This window comes from Mauremys mutica, chromosome 9 (genome assembly GCF_020497125.1).
Source record: "Mauremys mutica isolate MM-2020 ecotype Southern chromosome 9, ASM2049712v1, whole genome shotgun sequence".
Lineage (NCBI taxonomy): Eukaryota > Metazoa > Chordata > Testudines > Geoemydidae > Mauremys > Mauremys mutica.
This window is the reverse complement of record NC_059080.1, coordinates 105,090,331-105,116,506: the sequence shown is the minus strand read 5'-3', so window position 1 is coordinate 105,116,506 and position 26,176 is coordinate 105,090,331. Positions and strand designations below refer to the sequence as shown.

At 44.2% G+C, this 26,176-nt stretch overlaps 2 protein-coding genes across 10 annotated transcripts in view; both read right to left on the bottom strand.

Moving 5' to 3' along the window:
* The window catches only part of DLG1 (discs large MAGUK scaffold protein 1), a 740,792-nt gene that overhangs the window by 244,072 nt on the left and 470,544 nt on the right, over nt 1–26,176 (bottom strand). The window lies entirely within an intron of this gene.
* Nucleotides 18,648–26,176, bottom strand: part of LOC123377292 (melanotransferrin-like) — an 80,859-nt gene continuing 73,330 nt past the window's right edge. The window contains exons 14-17 of one of the 2 annotated variants that reach the window (XM_045030022.1): nt 24,001–24,068; nt 23,712–23,899; nt 21,808–22,006; nt 18,648–20,765 (exon numbers count right to left, since the gene is read on the bottom strand). In XM_045030022.1, coding sequence (XP_044885957.1) covers nt 20,698–20,765; nt 21,808–22,006; nt 23,712–23,899; nt 24,001–24,068 — 523 coding nt within the window. In that variant the 3' untranslated portion in view covers nt 18,648–20,697. Of the gene's footprint in view, nt 20,766–21,807; nt 22,007–23,711; nt 23,900–24,000; nt 24,069–26,176 lie in introns of those variants that run through there. The other variant, XM_045030023.1, reaches the window with a different exon arrangement.

Here is a 26,176-nt window from a genome sequence, read left to right as displayed (position 1 = left end):
TCTTGTCAACTGTTGAGACTAGCCCACTTCCACCTTAATTGAATTGTCTCGTTAGCACTGACCCCCCCAACTTGGTAAGGGAACTCCCACCTTTTCATGTACTGTGTATTTATACCTGCCTACTGTATTTTCCACTCCATGCATCTGATGAAGTGGGTTTTACCCCATGAAAGCTTATGGCCAAATACATTTATTAGTCTCTAAGGTGCCACAAGTACTCCTTGTTGTTTTTCCTGTGGTGAGACACATCTAAGTTTGTAAGGACATTGAAAGTATTAAGATCAGCTTAGAATGCATTTTGCTTTTATTTCATTTCATTTGACCAAATCTGACTTGTTCTGTTTTGACTTATAAGCACTTAAAATCTATCTTTATAGTTAATAAATCTGTTTGTTTATTCTACCTGAAGCAGTGTGTTTGGTTTGAAGTGCGTCAGAGACTCCCCTTGGGATAACAAGCCTGATACATATCCATTTCTTTAACGAACTTATATAAGCTTGCAGCATCCAGCAGATATAACTGGACACTGCAAGACGGAGGTTCCTAGGGTTGTGTCAGGGACCAGAGATATTGGCTAGTGTCATTCGGTTGCAAGTAGCTGGGAGCAGCTTACGTGCCAAAGGCTGTGCATGAACAGCCCAGGAGTGAGGGTTCTCACAGCAGTGCAGGGTAAGGCTGGCTCCACGAGTCAAGGATTGGAGTGACCTAGCAGATCATCGGTCCAGACAAAACCAGAGGGGAACGTCACACCTGTAGTAAGATGAAGCCCTGAAACATAAACTCTTGTGTCAGAGGCCCAGTCTGAGGCCTGAAGCTTGAACCAAAGTACTTCCAGGCATTGCTGAGCAAAAGCTGGGCTGTGAGCCAGAGGCAGGCCCCACTCACAGAAGTTGGCAAGAAGAGGGTTGCTAGAAGCAGGTGCATCCACACATAAGTGCTAATAAGAGGAACTTGTGCCAAGATGGCATCAGAACACTCCACAGAGATAACAAGGAACAGGCAGGTGCATCTTAAAGACAGCACCCTAATGAGTAAAGGGGCTGCACTTCAATACATCAGGAGGGATGAGTAATTTGTTCTGCATCTGTATAAGAATAGGTCAGGAAGTGCACATCGTCCAGCCTAGGAGGCAGTGGAGTGTCCCACCACTGACTAAGCTGTGTCCATTGCCAGCTTAGAGTCCTGAAGAGTCTAAAGGAAACTACTGTGCTTCGTCTGACAATAAACCTGCCCAGGTGCCTTCGTACCTCACTAGAGTCTGTGGTCTTCCCCTAGCTGAGGAAGCATGTCCTGAACTTCAAAGCCTGCCCAGTTGAAATCCCGGACAAGCACCCACTTGTAACGCTGACAGACCCCAATCATCGGGGGGGGGGGGGGGAGAGGATCAAACCTGGGGTCTCTGGAGCATTTCTCTCTCTCTAAGTGGTCTTGGTGCCACTAGATGGGACAGCAGCAAAGAGTCCTGTGGCACCATAGACTAACAGACGTTTTGGAGCATGAGCTTTCGTGGGTGAATACCCACTTCGTCGGATGCATGCCAGATGCATGGGACAGAACACCACACCCAGGAGGTGTGAGGGTTACACCTTTGTGTTGCTTTTTAACCACTATGGGCTTTTAACCAAAGTTGGCCTGATTTGGAATTGTGGCTTTTTGACAATCTCAGTGGTGCTGGAACTAAGGGTGCTGCTGCATCCCCTGGCTTGAAGTAGTAATAACAAACACCAAATACATAGTTTCCACCAGCACCCCCACCCTATAACAATTGTTCCAGCACCCCAATAAACTCTATTTAACCTACTCCCAATTTTCATCAAATTTGCTATATGATCTCCCCCCCAATTTCACTCAGCTTTGGGCAGTTAGCCCAGCTGAAGCACCATATATAAATTGGTTTGGACTATTCAAAGTCATGAGGTGGTTGAGAGATGAGGCAATTGCTAATGGAAAGCAGACTTGAGCAAAAGCCATATATGATGCCACTGCATCCAAACACGCAGCTCAGGGACCAGGGCCGGCTCCAGACCCCAGCGCGGCAAGCACGCGCGTGGGGCGGCATTTGCCGGCAGGGGCGGCAGGCTGGGCGGGTGGACCTGCCGCAGTTATGCCTGCGGGAGGTCCACCGGAGCCCCGGGACGACCGGACCTGCCGCAGGCATGACTGCGGCGGGGATGCTCGGCCCGCGGCTCCAGTGGACCTCCCGCAGGCATGACTGCGGAAGCTCCACTGGAGCCGCCGGACCAGCCAACCGTCCGCAGCTGCAGGAGGTCCAGCCGAGCCGCGCAACCAGCGGACCCTCCGCAGTCATGCCCGCGGGAGGTCCGCTGCTCCCGGGGCGTCTCCCGCGCATGACTGCTTGGGGCGGCCAAATTCGTAGAGCCGCCCCTGTCAGGGACCCTGTCTGCATGCGGGGCTAGGCAACCACCACGGCAGCCCCATGCAGCCCAGGGCAGGTGCCTTTCGGAGTCCCCAGGTCTAAATCGCATCACCTGTGGCAGCAAGTGGCCGCCCTAAGGAAGGCGCGCGGCAGCGGCTTTGAGAGACGGGTCTAACCTGTGGGGGCGTGTCCACAGGGCGGGGCGTAGCCTACACACCTGGGAACCAATTAGGCGCCGAGGGGGCACTTCACCTGTGTCCATGTAAATGAGCTTCGGGTGGAAGGAAGTCGCCGGCGGTAGGTGAGGCTGTTCCGGGCGGGGCGGGGCTCTCGGATGCGGCCGTCGCGTCTCAGCTCCGAGGAGATAAGCTCGTTTCCTCTCCAGCCTCTGGGCCGGCGCGAGTATTGGGTCCTCCCAGGCTAGTGAGGCAACGGGAACCGCGGGCCAGACAAGCCCCTGGGCGCAGCCATAGAGAGCGGGGTCTCCGACAGCCGCCCACGCGCTTGGTAAATGTCTCTGGACCCCCCTGCCCTTGGGCGCGCTCCGCTGCCTCGGCTGGCGCCTCCGCCCAGCCCCCACCAGCCCGGGGCGCGCAGAGCGTTCATCTCCCCTACTGTGTCTTGGGCAGGTGCGGGAGCGTCGGCCCAGCCTGCAGCCGTGGAGGGAGGGACCGCGCGCTGGAGCGGAGTCGGAGGCAGAGGGAAGCAGGGACGAGGTCTCACTCTTCCCACGAGTGAGTCGTTCACGACGCCTGTCTTCACCGTAGCTTCCCCGGGGCCCGGTGCTGCGCTCTGACCGGCTGACAGCGCTGGCGTGTACGTTGCCATTCAGCCCTAGGGCGAGGAACGGGGCTGCTCCGAGCTGCCGCCTGAGGCGCAAATCGCTGCATCACGTATCCTCAGCTCACGTTTGGTGGTGGTTGTGGGTTTCTTGCAACCAGAAGCGCTGGAGACCATTTCTTTTACAGTGGTAGCTGAGATTCAGGAGTACAAGGAAGCAGCTTCCATTCAGTAGTACTGATTTGCTGAGCTACTACCCCATGGCTGACACTTGATCAGCAAGGTCACTACATATACACAGGAGGGTACCAAAACTGCGCCTGCATTTCTGTATCTTTCTGAATGTGTATAGATGATTACTGCAGCATTCTTTTCTTCAGACTCACCAACATCTGCTTCACCTCCCTCAAAGTAATCCAAAATATGCCTGATAATTCCTTGTCCTTCAGTCTAACAAGTTAGTCACCTCTTTGAATCCATCCACTGGTTTCCCATTGCCCACTGCATCAGGCTTAAAATTATTTTCACCTTCAAGGCTCTGCAACACTCAACCCTGGCTCACATCTCAAACCCTTTAATCTTAGATCAATACTGCACCAACAATATCAGTCTCCACACCCTACAAGTGTATTGTTCACTTACATTTTTTTTTCTACACATGGAATGCCCTCCTCATCCCTATTTACCTAGTTACCACCCTTTCCTCATTCTAGTCCTAAGGACTCATTTATTCCACAATGCTCACAACTTGCAAGTAAATCAAATAAGTCAGAAACCTCTCTAAATTATTACTACTACCATTTAGATGTGAGTTTTGTCACATCTAAATCTTTGAAACAGCAATCTCTCAAAGTATGGACCTTTCTATTTTTGGGTCTACAGTTACCATCTTATACTTTTAGAGTGGTAGCCGTGTTAGTCTGTATTAGCAAAAACAATGAGGAATCCTTGTGGCACCTTAAGAGACTAACAAATTTATTTGGGCATAAGCTTTTGTGGGCTAGAACCCACTTCATCAGATGCATGGAGTGAAAAATACAGAAGCCGGTATAAATACATGAAAGAATGGGAGTTCAGTCTATCAATGGGATATATGCCAGCAATGCTCCTCTGCCATGTACATTGGCCAAACCAGACAGTCTCTATGCAAAAGAATAAATGAACACACATCTGACATCAGGAATCATAACATTAAAAAACCGGTAGGAGAACACTTCAATCTCTCTGGTCACTCAATAGAAGTGGCAATTCTTCAAGAAAAAAACTTAAAAAACAGACTCCAACATGAAGCTGCAGAACTGGAATTAATTTGCAAACTGGATACCATCAGATTAGGTCTTAATAAAGACTGGGAGTGGTTGGGTCATTACAAAACCTAAACTTAATTTCCCCAATACTAATTTCTCCCTACTGTTACTCACACCTTCTTGTCAACTGTCTGTAATAGGCCATTCTCTTACCACTTCAAAAGTTATTTTTCCTCCCTTGGTATCCTGCTGTTAAGGGGTGGAGTCAGGGTGGAGGAGGCATGAGCACCCATCGGTGCTGGGAAAAGTTGGTGCCTGTGGTGGGGCCACTGGACTACTGAACAACTCAAGGAAGACAAGGCCATCGCAGACTTCTTTGCATCTGTCTTAACTGCAGAGGATGTGAAAGAGATTCCACACCTGAGCCATTATTTTTAGGTGACAAATCTGAGGACCTGTCCCAGATTGACGTGTTGTTAGAGGAGGTTTAGAACAAACTGATAAATTAAACAGTAATAAGTCACCAAGACCAGATGGTATTCACCTAAGAGTTCTAAAGGAACTCAAATATGAAATTGCAGAACTACTGACTGTGGTATGTAACCTACCAGATGACTGGAGGATAGCTACTGTTATGCCAATTTTTAAAAAACCAGAGGTGATCCTGACAATTATAAGGCAGTAAGTCTAATTTCAGTACCAGGCAAATTGGTTGAAAGTATAGTAAAGGACACAATTATCAATCTGACACAGGGCCGGATCCAGACCCTAGTGTGCCAAGCGCGCGCTTGGGGCAGTGTCCCGCGGGAGGGCGGCAGGCGGCCCCGGTGGACCTCCCGCAGGCATGCCTGCGGAGGGTCTGCTGGTCCCGCGGCTCCGGTGGACCTCCCGCAGACGTACCTGCGGAGGTTCCGCTGGTCCCGCGGCTTTGGTGGAGTATCGGCAGGCATGCCTGCGGGAGGTCCACCGGAACCGCGTGACCAGCGGACCCTCCGCAGGCACGTCTGCGGGAGGTCCACCGGAGCTGTGGGACCGGTGACCGCCAGAGCGCCCCCCGCGGCGCGCCGCCCTGCTTGGGGCAGCGCAAATCCTAGAGCTGCCCCTGATCTGACAGAATTATCAGCCACATAGATAAACAGGTTTTGTTGGGGAAGAGACAATATGGCTTTTGTCAAGGGACATCATGGCTCAGCAAACTATTAAAATTCTTAGAGTGTGTCAGCAAACATGTGGACAAGCATGATCCAGTGGATAGAGTGTACGTAGACTTTCAGAAAGTTTTTGAGAAGATCCCTCAGCAAATGGTTGTAGGTAAAGTAAGCAGTCATAGTATAAGAGGGAAGGTTCTCTGATGAATCGGTGACTGGTTAAAGGACTGGAAATAAAGGGTAGGAATAAATGATCAGTTTTCAGAATGGAGAGAGGTAAATAGCAATGTCCTCCAAGGATCTTACTCTTTTGTGCCAAACAATTAAAAATTCTGCACATGATATTTTAAAATTATGCAAAATTCTGAACATTCTATTTGTTAAAATACCACTGTATAATCATGCTAGTTTCAATTATTTTGGTCATTTATTTCAAAATACTTGTCATCAAGTATGTCTGTAACAACACAGATACACAGAAAAATTCCCCCAGGAGAAGAGGGTTAAAGAAACCCCTATGACATCCCAGTTCCTATTTCTCTGCCCCTCCCCATCAGCCCAGATACTCACACCCTTGCCCTCCCCCCAGAGCCCAGCCGCTGCCCCCCCAACGCAGACACTCACATCCCCTCTTCCCCAGAGCCCAGCTGCTGCTCCCCGTGGCCCAGACACTCACACCCCATACCCCCAAGAGCCCAAAGATCCAGAGGGAGAAACAGCCTGTTGCTGGATCCTTCCTGGGATTGCATGGAGTTTCCTGTGTGCTGCCATCTCCTTCCTTCAGGACATGCTGGGAACTGTATCTGTCAGGAACACTCCAGCAGATGAAATTGAATATTGATAAATGCAAAGTAATGCGCATTGGAAAACAGAATCCAATCTATACATACAAAATAATGGGGTGTAAATTAACTGTTACAACTCCAGAAAGTGATCTTGGAGTCATTGCGTATAGTTATTTGAAAACATCTGCTCAATGTACAGTGACAGTCATAAAAGCTAAAATAATGTTAGGAACCATTAGGGAAGGGATGGATAAGAAGACAGTAAATATCATAATGATTATATATAAATCCATCATATGCCCACACCTTGAATACTGCACGCAGTTCTCATTGCCCCATCTCAAAAAAGATAGATTAGAATTGGAAAAGGTACAGAGAAGGATAACACAAATGATTAAGGGTATGGAACACCTTCTACATGAGGCGAGATTAAAAAGACTGGGATTGTTTGGCTTAGAAAAGAGATGACTAAGGGGGGATATGATACAGGTCTATAAAATCATAAGTGGTGTGGAAAAAGTGAACAAGGAAATGTTATTTACCCCTTCACATAATACAAGAACCAGTCATCCAATAAAATGAATAGACACTGTCAATCTGTGGAACTCTGCCAGGGGATGTTGTGAAAGCTAACAAGCATTCAAAAAGAATTAGATAAATTCATGGAGGATAGGTCCATCACTGGCTATTAGCCAAGATGGTCATGGATGCAACTGCATGCTCTGGGTGTCCCTAAGCCACTGATTGCCAGATGCTGGGACTGGACAATAGGGGATGGATTACTCAATAATTGCCATTTTCTGTTCATTCTTTCTGAAGCATCTGGCATTGGCCACTGTCAGAAGACAGGATACTGGGCTAGATGGCCATTGGTCTGACCCAGTATGGCTGTTTTTATGTACTAGAGCAGATATGGCTGACATGACCACAGTTTTGCTTATTTTATTAACTAATGCAGTGGTATTGAATTGACAAAAGGGAGTTCTGGATCATTCAGATTTTATTTGCTGCTGAGAGTATCTAACATGCTATTACTGATAAACAACAAATGGTTACTTAAATGTGCTTGTGGTTGTCCAAGATGTGATGCAGACATGTATTCCACTTAGATGTGTGCACACCCAGTGCACTGGAGCTGGAGAATTTTGCTTAGTAGTACCTGTAGAGGGGCAGCGCTTGAACCTCGTGGCCATAGCCCCTCCCTTGGCTATATGCGGTGGCATTGCCCTGACCCCCCTCAATTTCTGCACACCAAATGCCCATGAGATCAGACTCTGATGCAGAGGGGACAGAGGGTGGGTATGGAATATATGTCTACATCACATCTTGAACAACCAACCATTTCTTTTCCAAGTAGATGTAGTCATGTGACTCAAAAGCAGTATCTCTCTCAGAGTATCTAAATAAGGATTGCAGGACTGCCCTTTCAAGACTTGCATCTGCTCTGGTAAATGTAGTAATGGCATAATGCTTCATAAATATATAGATGGATGACGATGTAGTAGCCCTGCAAATGTCCAATATGGAAATGCCACTGATGAATGCTATTGATGTTGCTTGTGCTCTTGTTGAATGAGCTCACACCCATGGAGGGGCTGTAGCCAAAGCTATCTCATATGCAGTCTTGATACAGGATGTTATCCATTTGCAGATGATCTGTGAAAGAGACTGCTTGACCCTTCATGAGATCTCATATGTCACCTTGTGTCTTTGGAGAACTGAGTATGTATGTCCTACTGTTTATAGCACCTCTGAGAAGTAAGCAGTTCTGGATTTGTACACATTAATGGGAAAGAAAATCCTGTGAATTAAGCTTTGAAATGCCTATTAATCATTTCTGACAAGGACACATACATGCTGCACGGGTGCAATGTACATTCTAGACTAGTGGTATGCATACCCCTGGGGGTACACGGTGGTACATCAACTCATCTAGATAGTTGCCTAGTTTTATAATGGGCTACATAAAAAGCATTAACAAAGTCAGTATAAACTAACATTTCATACAATGACTCAGGACCTGGGGCAAAGCAATTTCGGGGGTCCCTTCCATAATTTTTTTTTGCAATACTACAGTAACATGTATTTGGAAATGTAAAAAATAACCAGTGAAATACATTCAAAAATTATTTTTTAATAATTTGAAAACACACAAAATACAATATTTAAAAACATTAAATGCTTTAATGGGATGTATACATTTGCAATTACATAATGCCTCTTATGAAATTGTTTTTTACAAATTGTTCTGAACATTAATTATACAGCTGCACATTTTTTCCTCGCTTTCATTTTGGTGAACTCATTAATAATGTCATCAAAATTTATGTCTTTGGCCATTTCATATTCTATGCTCAAAGTGAGCAAATGGTTCAGCCTTTCTTCCCCGGTGGCTGAATGCAAACAATTTTAATCAATGTTAGCTTACTAAATGCATGCTCTCCTGATGCTACCGACACTGGCAACACTGTTAGTAGGTGTAAACAAATACAAATCTGTGGAAACATTTTCCAACCCTTTTTTGAAGAGAGCATTAAGAAGTGTAAGTGCAGAGGTTATATGTCCATCAACTCTTAAGTTGGAATCTTCTTTTATTTTGTAAAAGATTCTAAGTTCCTCTTTAAGATCTTCTCTCTGCATGTCTTTTGGATATGCTGTGGCCAAAGTGTCAACAAAATTTTCTATAGAAGATTCATCCACTTTATCTGGCGGACACAAAATGGGTAAAAATAAATTTGAGACTTCAGCCATTCTTTTGCCAAGACCTCCTAGCTCTGATAGAAGCAAATCCATTGTCGGGAAGAACAGCTGTACTTTGAACTGAATATCAGGAGAGTCAAATGTATAGTCTGCATCCTGTGTCATCAAAGAATCGCTTGTTCTTCCGGATCCTTGAGTCACTTTTCATTTTGGAGTCAATGCCGAGGCTTAAAGCGACTTGTTTGGCTTCTTCAAAAAAAATTGGCCAAGAATCTTTCACTGTTTGAATTTCCTTCACTAAGTTGCTCACATGTTTAGCTCCCTCTTCCATTGTTAATTTGGCACTTTGTAGGACCTTGTTCTTATCATCAATACACTGAAGCACTTTAAACCATATTGTAGTATAAGAAGTACAAATTCAAATGACTTAAGCCACTTCATCAAACAGTCAACATCTGCCTGGATTTTGGGAGGTAAATGAAGCTCCTCTTCAATTTTAATTAAACTCTCCAGCACTCCTGTGTGATTTTTGCTCAGGGGGCGAATAGCATCAACCCTTGTGCTCCACCTAGTTTTAGATACAGAGTGATGAGATATATTCGCAGTGGGCTGCAAAATTTTCCATCTCGCAGGGCTAAGAGCAAATACTTTATAGAGTTTCTGAACATTTCCAAAATATGTTTTTACCTCTACACTGGTTTCCATAGCGTGGGTGCCACAGAGGTTCAGTGTGTGAGCGCTGCATGGAGAAAAATAGGCTTGGGCATTTTCTTCCAAAATTCTTGTCTTTACTCCCTGAAATTTTCCTGACATGTTAGAGGCATTGTCATATCCCTGCTCTCTGCACCAAGATAGTTCTAAGTCACATTCTTTTAAAAACCTCTTTATCTGTTCTGCTATATCTGCACCAGTCTTCTTTTCAAAATCTACTAGTTTAACAAATCTTTCATGCAAATCCCAATTTCCGTTTTTTTGCATCACATATCTGAGAATAAAAACTAACTGCTCTGTGTGTGAAACATCAGGTGTACCATCAACAACAATGCTGAAATATCAGGCTTTTCTTACCTCTTTAAGAATAGAGTTTAAAACTTTCTCCCCACACAGTTTCAAGAACTCATTCTGACTACGCCATGACAGGAAGTAAGCCTGCATTCTTCGACCACACTCTCTGCATTGAGCTACCATCTCTAGATGTTGTTTCACCTTAGTATTGTACCTGCCCACAAGCTTCAGTGTTGACAAGAAAAGCCCACAGTCATCATAATTAACAGTAGAATGGCTACCACGAAATGGCAGATTAGTCTTTGCTAGGAAAAGAATTATGTCAACAATGGCAGTTAATATTTTATGCCATTTTTCCTCCTCCTGTTTAATACTATCCTGTAATGCTGCATCAATGCCTCTTTTATCACTGAGTGTCTGAAATAATTCCTTCCATTTAATGTAATTGCTCAAATGTAAAACATTTTCTTCATGACTCTTGAGTTTCTCGTAAATCTTTTTCCAATTATCGGCAATTCCACCTTCGACAAATTTTAAATGATGTAATTGGTTAGTTTGAGTTTCACTTCTGTAGAGAATGCAGGGGAAGAAAAATATTGCTGCAGCATCTTTACTCCACACCATCCAGTCTCTTTCAATACATTTGCCATTACTCACATGTTTAGAAAAAACTGTTATTGGCAATTTCCTGCCAAAAGAATCACAAGGAAAGTTTTCGGGCTTATGTGGTGGACCCTTCAATACAATAAGATCTTTTCTTTATATCTAGGTACTTCCAAAAGGCTGGGTCATTACTGCACAACTCTTCTTCGTCATTCCCATCTACAGCAGCAGGACTAGTCGACTGTACCAGTTTCTCAGTTATAACAGTGTTACTGCTGTGTCTATCCAAAGAGGCTATCCAAAGAGGCTGGATTTCCTTCTCTTCCTCTGCAACAACTATAACATTGTTTTCTGAATGTGGTAATATTTTGGATTCCTCACACACCGCCTTTTCTTTTTCTCTACAACACCACTTTCACTTCCCACCGCTGAAGAACCTTGAATGTTAGCATCGCTCAAGTCAGTCAACTGACTTGACTTGGACTGTGCCTGAAGAAATTTGTGAAGAGTTATTTTTCCCTTTTCTTCTTGCGTCTGTCTAGCTTTCTTCTGCTTTCGCCTCTCAAATCCTGAAATATATGTAAGTTTCATTTTTCTAACCTCTACGATCATTGACTATGTGATGATACCCACAAACAAATTAATTTCCTTGGTATCTTTCATTTTGTTAGGTAGCGTGATGCTGTAGCCCACAATGCTTTATGGGAATATGACATAACTGGAATATGATCTACTGAATCTATCTATGCTACATATGCTATGTAACATATCTATATAAAGGTTATGATCTACTGAATCTATTAATCTTAGCTGCATGCATGTATCATTTTTGTATTCGAAGGTATAAATATTGGCTGTGTACTGGCTTGATTTCTAAATAATCGTAGTAGAGCATTTGGTCAGTTCCTGGAGAAAGGAATGTTGACATTAAGTACTCAATCAAGAGACACTTAAAGGACAATGACTCTTGGAATGCTCCAATCCACATAAGAAGTCTACTTGAGGATGTTTAAGGTAGCATGTAAACAATGGCTGCTACCTGTAAAAACTGAGAATCATGCATGGACATGTGACTTGCCCAGGTAACTCCTAAACTCCATGTTGGAGCTGGGCTGTGCATAGGAGTGAGGAGGGGGGCTCCACCCACAAGGAAAAGTCTGTTTAAACCCCTGGGAGACCCCTCCATGGTCGTCTTCAGCTGGCTAAAGAGAGAGCCTCCCTCCCCCCCAGGATATTTGAAAGAAACTGGAACAAAGGACTGTGTGCAAAGGGTGTGCGTGATTGCTGCACCCAGGCGAAAAGGAGATTAGTCTGTAAAAGGGAGCATTCTGGAACTGGTGAGGATCTTATCTGTATTCAGTTTGCTTAGACATAGATTTGCACATTTTATTTTATTTGGTTTGGTGACTTACTTTGTTCTGTCTGTTACTACTTGGAACCACTTAAATCCTACTTTCTATATTTAATAAAATCACTTTTTACTTATTAACTCATAGTATGTACTAATACCTGGGAGAGCAAACAACTGTGCATATCTCTCTATCAGTGGTATAGAGGCCGAATAATTTATGAGTTTACCCTGTATAAGCTTTATACAGGGTAAAATTGATTTATTTGGGTTTAGACCCCATTGGGAGTTGGGCATCTGAGTGTTAAAAACAGGAACACTTCTGTTAGCTGCTTTCAGGTAAACCTGCAGCTTTGGGGCAAGTAATTCAGACCCTGGGTCTTTGTTGGAACAGACGGGAGTGTCTGGCTCAGCAAGACAGGGTGCTGGAGTCCTGAGCTGGCAGGGAAAGCAGGGGTAGAAGTAGTCTGGGCACATCAGGTGGGAACTCCCAGGGGGGTTCTGTGATCCAAACTGTCACAGGTAGTTAATTGAAAAATTCCTTATGTACCTCGTGTGTTGTGGAACAATTTGAACTGCGACAGAAATTAAAATAGACATTGAAGTACCTGTCATGACCATCGTGCACAGGAGGGAGAATATCTTGCAAAATGTATGCTCTAAATTTTACTTTATATCACTTCATTATGCTTTGGCAACATCAAGAAGCATTGCCCACATAGGCGTGTGCAGCACATTTCATTAGGGTATGCACCCAGGGAATTTTTTTTTTTTTTTTTTTTAAAGGTGAACATTTTTTGAATACTCAATCATAAAGGACATTATTTTTATTCAGCAAACAAACTAAAGAAACTAAAACTTAACTAAACAATTTTTTTAAAATTAACACCTAAACTTTACTTTAAAAATGAGACACAAAATACCAAATTTTTGCTGTACTGATAACCAGGCATATACAAAGATACAGTCAATTTTCATGATCTTTATCGTTAACCAGATAATTGTCCCTGCCTGCAGGTATATGAGATCTTGGGGAGCAATTACCACACGGGTGGGGTGCAAAATAAACTTTATTAAGAAAATACAAAAACAGGGAAAATTCAATAGTGAGGGGTATGGGGTTGTTAAGGTAGACAATTGGGAAGGGGTTTCTTTTTGGTGAACAGTAAGGGGGTTTCAATAGTGGGGTACAACACAGTAGGATACAATACAGTGGGTAATCAGTTAACACTGAGGTATAAATGTAACAAGTAGCTAGTGATTTCTATGTAAAAAGGTGTGTCACAGCAGCATATAACCAACTAACAGTTATGGATAAAATGTGTTAAATAACAAACAATTTTAGGTAAAAATGTGTCACAGTGGTGTAAATGTAGAATGTGAGGGGTATCAGAGAGGAAGAAAGTAACCAATGGGGTTTTATGCTAGAGATTTAAACTTAGTGAGACAGAACAAACAGGCTGCAAGCTTAAGCAGCAGAGAGAGTGTAACAAGGTAGAAAGCCACAGAGAAGCTGGGGGGGGGGTGTTTGCAGTGGGAAGACAGACAATTACAATTATACAGAACACAGCAAAATCTTATCTATGATCTAACTTAACCAAGACTACACAAATTAAAACACAATGCAACAATTCTCTAAGCCTAACTTACAAAGTATAATGCTAAACTTAACTTAATGGGTGCACCTTATGCTAAGGGTAGTTCCAGAGGGCTGAATGGTGTGTGTCCAGGACACAGCTCCAAAGAGGGGTGTGTGACTGCAAGCAGGCTTATTTCTAGCAGCAAAGGCACTGCAGAACTAGAAACAGATTACAGATACAGACCAAGGAGTTAGCTTGGGTCTGTCTGTTGGGGAAAGAAAGCCAGCAGCCAAGACAGAGGGAGTTTAAGAGAGGTTTTAAGACACAGACCAAGGTTTAGCTTGAGTCTGTGTGCTGGGGAGACAGAGCCAGCAGCTAAAATAATAAAATAAAAGTATAGAAAGTTTCACAGAGGGATTCTTACCATCCCCCAAGGCAGCAGCAGCAAGAACATCAGAAGGCTCGGTACAGTCTTGATAATCAGGAGATCTCTCAGGCAGCAATTTGTTCTTCGGGGGGGGGGGGGTCAAAAACGGGGGTATGCTCAAAAATAAAACGAGAGCGGAGAAAGGACCCCCAGAACCCCTGGTTGATCAGACCAGGCAGCAATGCAAGAACCTTTCTGAAGTCTGTTCAAAAAATGTCTGTTTTTAAAGGCAAACCCTGGCAGCTTCCCGCCAGTAACTCTGATTGGTTCCCTTTCTCACAGGGAGGAGAGCAGGCAGGGAAAAACTGCAGGTACATGCCTGGGCAAAGTCCTGTGCAATAGGTGACTCAAAAGCACATGAGGTCTATGACTCATGCCCAGGATCTTAAAAACACAATAGGTCTTGCAGCTCTGGATAGTGCCCACCCTACACCAAGCCCAGGTTTTAACAAGGTGATAACAGGACTAACCCTTTGAACAGGGCAGTGGTCCCACTTAGCATAAGTGGCCATCCCTTTGAGAAGGGCAATGGCTCTTGTTAAACAACTTAAGGGGCCCTCCCTTTGAGAAGGGCAGAGGCCCTGGTAAACAACTTAACAGCCAGGGAGGGGCGGCCACAGGAGGAAAACAAGAACAAAATGGAGTAAGGGGACAGCTTTAAGAAACAAAATGGAGCTGTAACAGACAATAATGAGCTAACCCAAATTGACCAAAACAGATTAAGGTTTCTTCATCTTCCTGTCCTAGAGAATGAGACATTGCTCACCAGGTGTTATGGACTTAAATTCCTCAATCACTTCATTGTAATTAACTGACGAAGCCGATTTTTCTTCAATGTACAAAATCATGAGTGAGTCGAGGCACTGTACTTCTTAGTTTGTTTTTTACATGTGCTAGTTTAAAAAAGGCTCTCTCACATGAACAGCTTGTCTGCTCCTTTTCTTATCTTAATGAACCGACCCATATTTTAAAATTAAAAAGGGATATCATACGATTGAATTAAAACGTAAAGCCACAGGCTTGTTATGCTATTTCAGTAGAGTACATACGACAAAGATTACAAACACTGTAGACACTGTGCTGGGCATGCCTGACGCAGCCGCTTATATAGGTCAAAGAATTTTCTAGAATAGTAGTTGGAGGGGAGGGAAGGACCAATGGTAATGCAGAGCCGCAGTAGTGGGGACGCATGCTGCGAGCAAAGGCGTGCTTTCTATATAGAGCAGATCATGCGATTAAATTAAAACGCAAAGCCACTTTTTTTCTGCGACTTTAGGGCAGGTATGGGCAAACTTTTTGGCCTGGGGGGGTCACAGCGAGGTTCCAAAATTGTATGAAGGGCCAGGTAGGGAAGGCTGTGCCTCCCCAAACAGCCTGGCCCTGCCCTCTATCTGACCTCCCACCCACTTCCTGCCCCCCGACTGCCCCCCCGCAGAATCTCCAACCCATCCTGCTCCTTGTCCTCTGACTGCCGCCCCAAGACACACCCCCACCACCACCCCGGGACCCCACCCCCCCACCAACCTCCCCGCTCCCTGTGCCCTGACTGCCACGACCCCTATCCATCACCACCACCCCCCGCCTAGTCCTGACAGACCCCCAGAACACCTACGATCCAACTCCCCGTCCCCTGACCACCACCCCAGAACCTCTGCCCCATCCAACCCCCCACAGCTCCCTGTCTCCTGACTGTCCCCAGGACTCCCTGCCCCTTATCCAACCCCCCCCCAGCCTGGCCCCTTACTATGCTGCTTACCCCCACCTCCCGCCTCTCCCGGAGCCTCAGCGAGCCACGTCCAGGAGCGGCCCTGGACAGCACTGCAGCGGTGTGGCTCTGGAAGGACCCGAGCTCCTGCCACTCGGCCCATTGGAGCTTGCAGCCCCGCCCCCTTACCACGTGGCTCTGAGCAGGAGGCGCTCAGGTCCCACTGGAGCCACGCTGCTGCAGCGCTGTCCAGGGCCGCTCCTGGATGTGGTGCGCTGAGGCGCCAGGGGATGGGGGAAGGCGGAGGTGGGGCCAGGGCGGGGAGCCTCTGACATTCTCGTGGGGACCCCTGCGGGGCCCACGGCAAATTGCCCCACTTGCCACCCTCCCCCCCGGGCGGCCCTGCAATTGTTTATACTGCTATTCCAATTGATTTATTTTATAACTATATGATGAAAAAATGAGGACAGTAAGCATTTTTTTTCAGTAATAGAGTGGCTGTAATACTTTTGTATTTTTATGTCTGATTTTGTAAGCAAGTCGTTTTTAAGTGAGGTGAAACTTGGTGGTATGCAAAACAAATCAGACTCCTGAAAGTGGGTACAGTAGTCTGGGAAGGTTGAGAGCCACTGTTCTAGACCAGTGGTTCTCAACCTTCTTTCATTTGTGGACCCCTAAAAAAATTCAAATGGAGGTGTGGACTCCTTTGGAAATTTTGAATGGAAGCACTGATCTTTTTGGAACTTTGTTGTCTGTATATATAGTTGACTTCTGGTCAGTCAGTTTTCAGTCAGAGTCTTTTGCAACCCCCTTAGACATAGTCTAAGTCATGGGGGTCTGTGGACCACAGGTTGAGGACCACTGTTCTAGACAGTCTCTCCCTAATCATGTGCTTTTATGTTTAACCAATTAGCTTTTCAAAATAAAGGCTCTGCTTAGATAAGTGATTACTCTTCATCTGCAATTTAGTATGGTATAAAATTCATAAATACAGGGAGCAGGGCTTGAATTGTTCGTGGGGTGTTCAGTATAACAACAACTCTTCTAAACTTAGGGTTAGGGTGCTCCAGAATCTACATTTTTGTTTTAAAAAAATCTCTAGTCCTTATGGTTATGAAGATAACTAAAAATATGATACACATCAGTAACCAGTGCAGTGATGGCTGCCTAAAGTCTGCAGAGAGTCTGAAAGAATGCTCTTGAGATGGGTCAACTATTCTTGTGCATTTCAGATTAAGCACCTGTAAAAAATCAGGTCCAGATTCTGTACTGCATCTCCTGAGACTTTATGTCACCTTTCTGCCATCCAGCTCCTGGGCTGCTATGGAGAATGAAATTACTTCCAGCATATGCTAGAGGCCGAGTGCTGAGACCACGCCATCACCCACCCAATTTGTTTTACTTTATTTTATATTATTTTATTTGTAACTGCTGCCTTCCCCTCAGTACAGCACCTATGCTATGGTCTCAGGGGTAGGGGGGAAGGTACAAGGTCAGTCTCATAGACTCTATGCTGATCCTATACCGAGGAACTTCTCCCCAAGCCCATTGCAACCCCTTTACATCCTCTATAAAATGCCAGACTGGCATATGGGAGCTGGTGTGGAGGCCAGAATCTGGCTCCATGATTATAAATCCTTTGAGATCCTGGAGTAGTAGGTGTGATAGAAGGGTAAAGGCATAACAGTGTGTCTGGTATAATTTTATCACCATCACACCAAAATTCTGACAAAATTAAAAACAACCCAAAACGGCCTCAGTTTTCCTCAGCAAAATGTAAGGTTCCTGCTTGCAAAAACTGCATCTTGTTTTAATGAAAAATTCAAGGCAAAAATTAACTTTTTTGATGAAAGTTTGACTTTTTTCGTTCCTGAGGTTGAGAATGTCCCTGGACTATAATTTATGCTGATAACCAAATGCAACACATTCATTCCTTGTATTGGAGTGGAGCTACTCATGCAAGAGTGTAGTGTGTTCATTGTGAGTAGGTTACAGTTTAAAAATAAATTAATTTTATTAATCTGAATTTATTCTAATTAATTAATACAATTCTAACACTACCAAATAGCATATATAATACCTATTTGAAGATCATTAATATCCTATAACTCTAAGGCCATAGATCAATGAGAGACTTTATGGAAAGTGTAGGCAAAGTTACATTTCCAGTTACACATACATGATTTTCAGCTCCTACCTGTCTGAGTGTTCAATGCACAGCTGATATAATGAGCTGAGGCTCAAGGGATTGGTGATGGCATTTCACCATTAGATAATTCAAATCAAGCCCGGGGCCAGTAGTAACTATAAGGTGTTACAAGTGGACAGTTATTTGGTGGCCTATGTGAAGAGTCCAGTTTTTAGTGGCCTAATGTCCTCATCCCCCAACCCCCACATAATTGGTATATAACAATTCTAGCTACCTAGCTGATTATTTGGCATCCATCCCCATAGTATCTGAGTGCCTCCCAACGTGAAAAAGAAACGAAAAGAAAAGTTACAACAGAGAGGCCAACGATTAAGTTGGTCGTTGAGACCCAACTAATCTCCCACACTTAGAGGTGATCCCATGAGAACTTGAGCAAGGCACATTGTGCCTCTTCCTATATTGTACTCTTCCTGTATTGTACCTGATCTGTGAGTATAAGGATGATGTCACTGTCTTGGCCTGTGTATCTGGAGCACTAAATTTACAAAGACAATTTACCTTTGAAGGAAAGTATTAACATGAAGTATTACTTCATAGAGTAAAAAAGGGTAACCTTACTGCCCACATGCTGGCTGCAGTAAGAAGGACCAGGTTCAATTTTCTAGGAGTTCTTTCTGAATACTTACACATGCATAAGCCCTCACCACCCAAAAAACATGGGAAACTATATATATATCACCCTGGGTGACCTTGATGGTCAATACTTCCCACTAATAAGCACTGAGTCTAATGATTTAAAACAATGAGAACTTTATTAGGGGTACGGGAGACAACAGAATTAATTTGGGAAAGCCAGGAATTAATAAATTAACAATATCTATTAAGTAAGATTCCCCTCCCCTTTGTGTGTTTTAATAATAGTCCGAACCTCAGTCCACCTCTTGCAATTGTGAGTGGCTAAAGCATTTTAGTCACTTCCCTCATCCCCAACTTCCCAACTCAACAGTTTGTTGGCCAAGGTTGCTGGAGTCCAAGAATTCTGGCAGGTCATTCTCTAGCCCCAAAGGGAAGAGCTGGCTAGTGTTCTTAAGGGCTCTCTACCACCCAATCCAGCTGAAGTTATTTCAGCTTTCATTGTTGGGTATGAAGACCTGCACCAGAGTCTCTGCTCTTTACAGCTTCAGTCCAAGATACCTCAGCAAGCACCACCATCTGTTTCAGCTCTGGTTGTTGCCTTGAAACCATCTGCTCTTTTGAGACTACCTCTGTGCTGAGCCTTCAGAAAAGGATCAGTAGTATATAGAACCCTTAACAGAGTCCTCATCATCAGAGAGAAAGTCCCCATGGAAGACAGAAATCTATCTTTTCTGTTAGGTCTATCCAGGCTCCCTTCCCTATGAGTGCCTAACTATGGTCTAGTCAGGGTGACCCCTTGCCCCAGGCATATTTGTTGCAGTTCTTCCATTTTCCAACGAGAATAATAGTGTTTTATTTCCCAAAACACAAAACTTAACTGTATTTTAACTAAAATGCCCCAACTTGTCACATAACCGAAATGCAAATGAGGTTGGCCTATTTATTATGTGTTCTCAAGCATCTGTGGGCCACTCTTCTCCTTATTCACCAGCTGGTGTCAATAGTAAAGTCCCCACTCTCTAGGGCTTCAGACATGAGGCTTACATCTGGAAGGACATAGGCAGCAAAACCAATAGTATTAGGTGTGACTTGGGGAAGCCAGGGGGAGAATGGCCTTAGAAAAGGGAGTCAGAACCTTCAGAAGTTCCCTGAGATCTTTAAAGGATTATCCATACTCAAAGGGGAAACAGCAAAACATTTAAAACCAATATTCATGTCCCTTACAAACACCATCAATGCAAAATGATGGAGGCACTGTTAGAGAATTCTCCCCTCTGATGTGTATTTAAAAACATTCTTTATTAGTGCTAAAATAGGGGATCCCTTAAGAAGCAGGCACACTGACCTGGCAACTAAATATTAGTTACACAAATGCACATACATATTGCAGTTGTCTGTTTAGACTACAGATTTCTTGTACAGAAAGACATGCAGGCCACAAGAAGCAGGGGGTCTCTCAATGAAATGAATATGCAACAGGTTTAAAACAAACAAAAGGAAGCACTTCTTCACACAACACACAGTTAATCTGTGTAACTTGTTGCCAGAGGATGTTAGGGGAAGACCAAGGCAGGCTTCAAAAAAGAATTAGATAAGTTTATAGAGGATAGGTCCATCAATGGCTATTTGCCATGATGGTTAGGGATGCAACCCTGTGTTCCTACACCTCTGACTTACAGATGCTGGGAGTGGACAAATGGGAGAGTGCTACCAGGCCACTGGGATAGGCCTTTAATATCTTCAATCAGGAAATGTTGGCTGTACAACTTGAAAAAGTTTGGATTAAGTTCTGAGGGCACCTTTTTAAAAAAAATGACCAAAAATTATCCATAGTTGTGAGTATCAGACACCTCAGAGTCTATTTTTGGGACATGCAACAGCAGGATTGTATTTGGAGCCTATTTCCTTTGGCATCGAAGTGCCATGGCTAGGAACAGCATCCGTAAAACAGGGTAAGAGAGGCAGGGAAGCAAAGGGAAGGGGGCAAGGATGAGGCTGTAAACTGCATCCCTCTCCCACCCTCCCAGATCTCCCATTACCTTTATGGATATATAGAGCATCAGGGAATAGCCTGGATAATTCTGCTGCTCTCCACATGCGTCTCTCATTCATTTTACAAGTTTGACTTCAGTTTATTTAGATTATTGTTTACCAGTATTTCAGTTTATTATGCTGAATATCTGTTAATCCAAGGAACGGCCTAATGATCACGGGTAAAATCTAATCTGAAGGACACTAGCTGCCAGCAGCCCAACGATGTTCATGGATATTGCAGCTATGAATAAAAATACAAATTGAGCATTAAGGGTTAGAAGCTGATCTGACTGCTAGCTGATTGTGAAATAGTTATACAGGAGCAGGTTAATCAATTTAATCAGCTCCAAATACAGTTTTTAGCTCCTCAGAGGCATTGAGCACAACATGCAGAAAGGTTCTAGAGCCAGGTCATTCCCAAATGATCACCCAAATCATTCCCACACCAATTTAAATATCACAGAGCAAAATGACATCTTTTCCTAAGCAGGTAACAGTGACATTGAGGTGCAAATATATGCTGGTTATTCAAATATAAACAAATTCAGTGAACACATGTACTTGACTCATCTGCTCCTGAACTCTCCTTCCCAGCTGTAAAACATAACCCTTGCAATCTCCCTAGTTTTCCTCAGCCCCCAGTGAATGCTGGGATCCCTTGCTTCCTTCCAGTGGGTGAAGAGCCTCGCTGGATACCTCTTCCCAGCCACCAGCATCTGCATGATGCAAGAAGCTCCCTGGATTCCACACTTTATCTCTGTCCACAGCCTGCGCTCCCAGCATACACTCATCCCCTGCTGCTTGCTGACTTCAGACAGAAGTTGGGAACCACACGAGGTGAGGAAGGGGATAAGCCGGAACAGAGCCAATGGAAGTGGGGGAGGGATATCTCAGTGGTTTGAGCATTGGCCTGCTAAACCCAGGGTTGTGAGTTCAATCCTTGAGGGGGCCATTTAGGGATTTGGGGATTGGTCCTGCTTTGAGCAGGGGGTTGGACTAGATGATCTCCTGAGGTCCCTTCCAACCCTAATAATCTATGATTCTAAGTAGGAGCATTCCATCAAGATGGACAGATTGGATTCACTATCCAGGAGTCCCAACACTGCTCTGTCTCCCAAGGTCCAAAAACTGTCCCTCCTCCACAGCACAGAAACCCAGTGTCTATGTCATGGAACCTGGGAATTGTCCAGTCCATAAAGATCAGACAGCACCTTACAATTTATATGAAAGAGGACGAGATAGAGGAAAATCAGTCTCACATACATCAAAAAATGCTGGCTCACCTGCCCCAGAGCACTGTGGTGATTGCATCCCTTCAAGAGAATCTATGTATTCACTCCCCAGCCATTCTGTATAGGTTGTTTTCTCTCCTACTGGTACAATCTTAATGGTGGAATCTTTAAATATCAAATCTGTTCCTAGGAAATCTGAGGAATCAAACATTTTGAATCCATTTCCATTGCTGTCATTTCCAAAGAAATCCTGAAAGCAATGCAGAGTTTCCATTAGTATCAGAGTTCATATTATATAGCCTGTGCTATATTCATCTTTAGCAGCATACATAACACAGTGGAAACTAACCATCCCCATTGCTCAGAAGCTCACAGACAAACAATTCTAACTTCAAATTATTTGCCCTTTATATTATCATAAGTTTTTAAAATCAATTTGGAGTAACCTTTTGTGTTAGTTAAAGGAGCCCAATAGAATATTCCAGTTAAGGGTGAAAAGCTTCTTCAGTGTCAAGCCCATTCAGTGCTTGGCCAGTCTGCTGAGACTCCCAATATTGGAGCCAATTAGCAAGATATTTTCTGTGATCGTTATGGCATAACTTGAACCTTTTTTCTGTTTGGAACTCCCACTATAGTTGGCTTTCACATCCAGCCATCTATTTAAAATGTAATACATAAGGGCCAAATTCTGCTCTTTGGTTCAGTGTCAAAGTGAAGGCAGCAATTAAAAATAAAATAAAATAAAATAAAATAAAACAAATGGGGAAAAAGGTATATAGACAGAAAATTGGAAGTTATGAAGTATATACATTTGTTAAAGAAAGCTAAAAACATCAGAAAAAACCCATGGTGGGCAGTGACAACGAAAACAAGGAGTTTTTAAAGAATATTAGAACAAAAGAAATCCTAACGATGTTATAGGACCATTACTAGTATCTTAGTAATGGAGAAGGCTCCATTGTTAAAAATGATGAATTCAAATCAACTTTCTTCCTCCTTCTCTTCCTCCTCTGTGTTTCCAGGGTGCTAGCAGGGGGAGCACGGAAAGTCCAGGAAAGACAGTCTCCATATTCTTAGTTCTTGTGTGGGGCATCACAGCAGCCCTCGGTAGCCAGTATCAGGGAAAGCCCTGCTCAGCTACTGCATTCCTGGGCTGGCACATGCTCAGTGGAGACAGAGAATTTAGCTGCCAAACTAACATATCACTACAGAGTACATGCACACTGAGATTTTCATAAGCTTGTAACTCAGCCATAGTTGGACAAATTTCCAGGGGGCTTGCAAAAGGCACATCCCAAAAGGTAACCCCCCCTTGCCAAATTTCAAGTCCCTGCTCCAAAGCATGGAGTCATTAGCAGTCAACAACATGGTGTTTTATTAACATGAGCAAAACAATGTATTTTCCTCTAATCTCGTGCTCAGAAACACTTGAACCATTTTAGCTGAAACTTTCTCTAAACATTCATCTTGAAGCAGACACCCAGCATGGAAAATTTTAGTCCCAGTTGTTTAAGTTTAATAAAGTTATAAGCAACTGAAAACAGAGTCTTATAATGGAAAGCGTTGGGCAACCTTAAGTTTACGTGTCAGTATCTGCACCACCTATAATAAACTGAATAGTGTGAAGGGTGGGTTTTTTTGTTTTTTTTTGGAGAGTCTGCTACTACGTCCTGGAAGGCATTATGTTTTCAAAAGTCTTCTATATAATTACAATAATTTATCATACATGCTCTTTTCTCGTGTAGCTGTTGCATTTCTATTATGAATTTAGGAAGCCTTCAGGATAAACAAGTATTATGGTTGTGTGAATTTTATTTTATATTTTTAAATTAGGAGCATTCCTTAGGCTTTTGGAAATTTGCCATTGCAGCCTGGATTGGACCAAGTTTGGATACCCCTGCTCATAATGAGCTGAGAATGGTCACTTCATCAGGTGAACTAATTGTAAATTATACCTGAGCTTTGTCCAGTAGTCCATATACAGCAAAAATGTTGGTGTCTGGGTGGACCATGACAACCTGGGCAGGCACCTGAGCCAAGTGACAATGAGCAAACTGAGTGATTTCAGCACGGGCTGCATTTGGGCACAGTAACTGGAAGTCACTGGACTGAAGGTGAAGAGCCCAGGAATCAGCATTGTTACCTGAAAAAGGAAACTCGCCATAGTGACTCACTGAATGCTTCAGAATAAAGAGGACAACAAAAATAATGAGTTGTAATAAAAAGGTATTTAAAACTAAATACCATCAGTGTTCTCAAAAACTGTTGAGTGCTTGACAAAGGCCACATCACCAGAATCCTCCATCAGACACCTTAAAATAAATGACAGATAAAATTCAATGCAATACAATGCAATGACATACAAACTCAATACAGTGCAATGTAATCAATGCATCTTTAGTTTGTATAGTATGTTTCATAAAAACTGTCTACCAAAATATTTCATAAGATTAGGATCTGATCTAGCATATATTACTCATAAAGGTGACCTTACTGACTTCACTACTTATGTGCTTCTTGTACATGGTAGGTTGCAGGGCTGCTATTAGCAGGTCAGGCTGCTGTATCAGTTATGCAAGACAAAAACTTCCTCCTCAGAGGGATACACACCAGATGTGTTCACTATAAGATCCCTTAATGTTCTGCCAAGTATGACTGAGGGTCACTTAAATAAAATGTTACACCTAGCACCACCTACTGGTTGAATAGTAGAATACAAAAAGAACAGGAGTACTTGTCGCACCTTAGGGCTGGTCTACACTCGGGGGGCGGGGTCGAACTAAGGTATGCAACTTCAGCTACACGAATAGCGTAGCTGAAGTCGAACTACCTTAGTTCGAACTACTTACCCGTCCTCACGGTGCGGGATCGAAGTCCGCGGCTCCCCCGTCGACTCCGCCACCGCCGTTCGCGGTGGTGGAGTTCCGGAGTCGACGGGAGCGCGTTCGGAGTTCGATATATCGCATCTAGATGAGACGCGATATATCGAACTCCGAGAAGTCGATTGCTACCCGCCGACCCGGCGGGTAGTATGGATGTGCCCTTAGAGACTAACACATTTATTTAAGCATAAACTGTAGCCCAGAAATCTTATGCTCAAATAAATTTGTTAGTCTTTAAGGTGCCACAAGTACTCCTGTTCTTTTTGCGGATACAGACTAACACGGCGGCGGCTACTCTGAAACCTAGTAGAATACAGTTTAGCAATCCGTTTCATCGCCTCCTTTAACTTCTCTTATCATTTACAAAATTTACACTATCACGCTGTCTTTGAAGTTCAGTCTGTAACATGTCTCTGAATCATACTGGTTTTCTAACTACACAACCCCAACACATAACAACTTTGTCATCTAGTTGTCGGTGGTTTGGAAGTCTTGAGTCATTATCTTCTTGCTCTGCATCCCATCAGTAGAGTTTGCTCTGTTGACTGTATTTTCTGAAGAGCAAACTGTAGATGTTGGTGGGTTCTACTGAATTTTCCAAGGTTGGTCTCGATCACATGTGGCCTGGGTGCTGAATTCTTTTTCTTTATGACAGCTGGACATAGGTGGTGTGTGACTCTTTCATTTGGAGAGGCTTATGTGAGTGACGGCAGCTCCCTCTGTCCCAAGACCCTGCCCCTGCTTGGCCTGTTCCCCGAAGGCCTTCCCCCATGTCACCTCTTTCCACCCTGCCTCTTCCCCCGAGGCCCTGTCCTCGCTCCACCTCTTCCCACCCCCTCACTCCACCTCTCCCCACAAAGTCCCCTGCCCACCGCTCACTCCTCTGCATCCCTTCCCCGCCCATCACTGTTAAAAGTGGGAAGGCTATGCCCTCCCACCTTTTTCCTGCCTTAAGGACGAGCAATGGGTGGAGAGGAACAAGTGGCAGGTGGGAGAGTCTTGGGGGAAGAGGCAGAGCGGTGGAGGGAAGAGGCAGAACGAAGGAGGGGGCTTTAGGGGGCAAGAAGCGGTGTGGGAGAGGGGCTTCATGGGCAGAGGCTGAGCAGCAGCAGGGCCTTGGGGAGGAGCAGGGGTGGAGCACAGGTGGGGACACAGTCCAGAAACCGGTGCCTCTCCTACTTCTAGGGTGCTTCTGGTGGCAGTGCTCCAAAGGCAGCGGGACGGCACGCCTCCAAAGGGAGGTGACCTGTGCTACATCTGGGATTTCTTGCTCTCTGCATGGCCAGCCTTTTTTGGGGAGGCAAACCTCCCAGCCTCTTATACGTGCTGCCCATGCAGCTGGAAGTGGCCAAACTTTTTCTTCATCCAATTTGATACAAATGGAGTCACCAGGTTCTAGACACTGCTTTTTTCTAACTGAGTGTCATCCATTGTAAAAGCGTTCGTAAGCTCTTTTTGCCTTTTCATCTAATATGGCTACTTTCTTCATATCTGTCCACTTTGGAGATAGATTCTTTTGAAAAGAATTCTTTTGTACT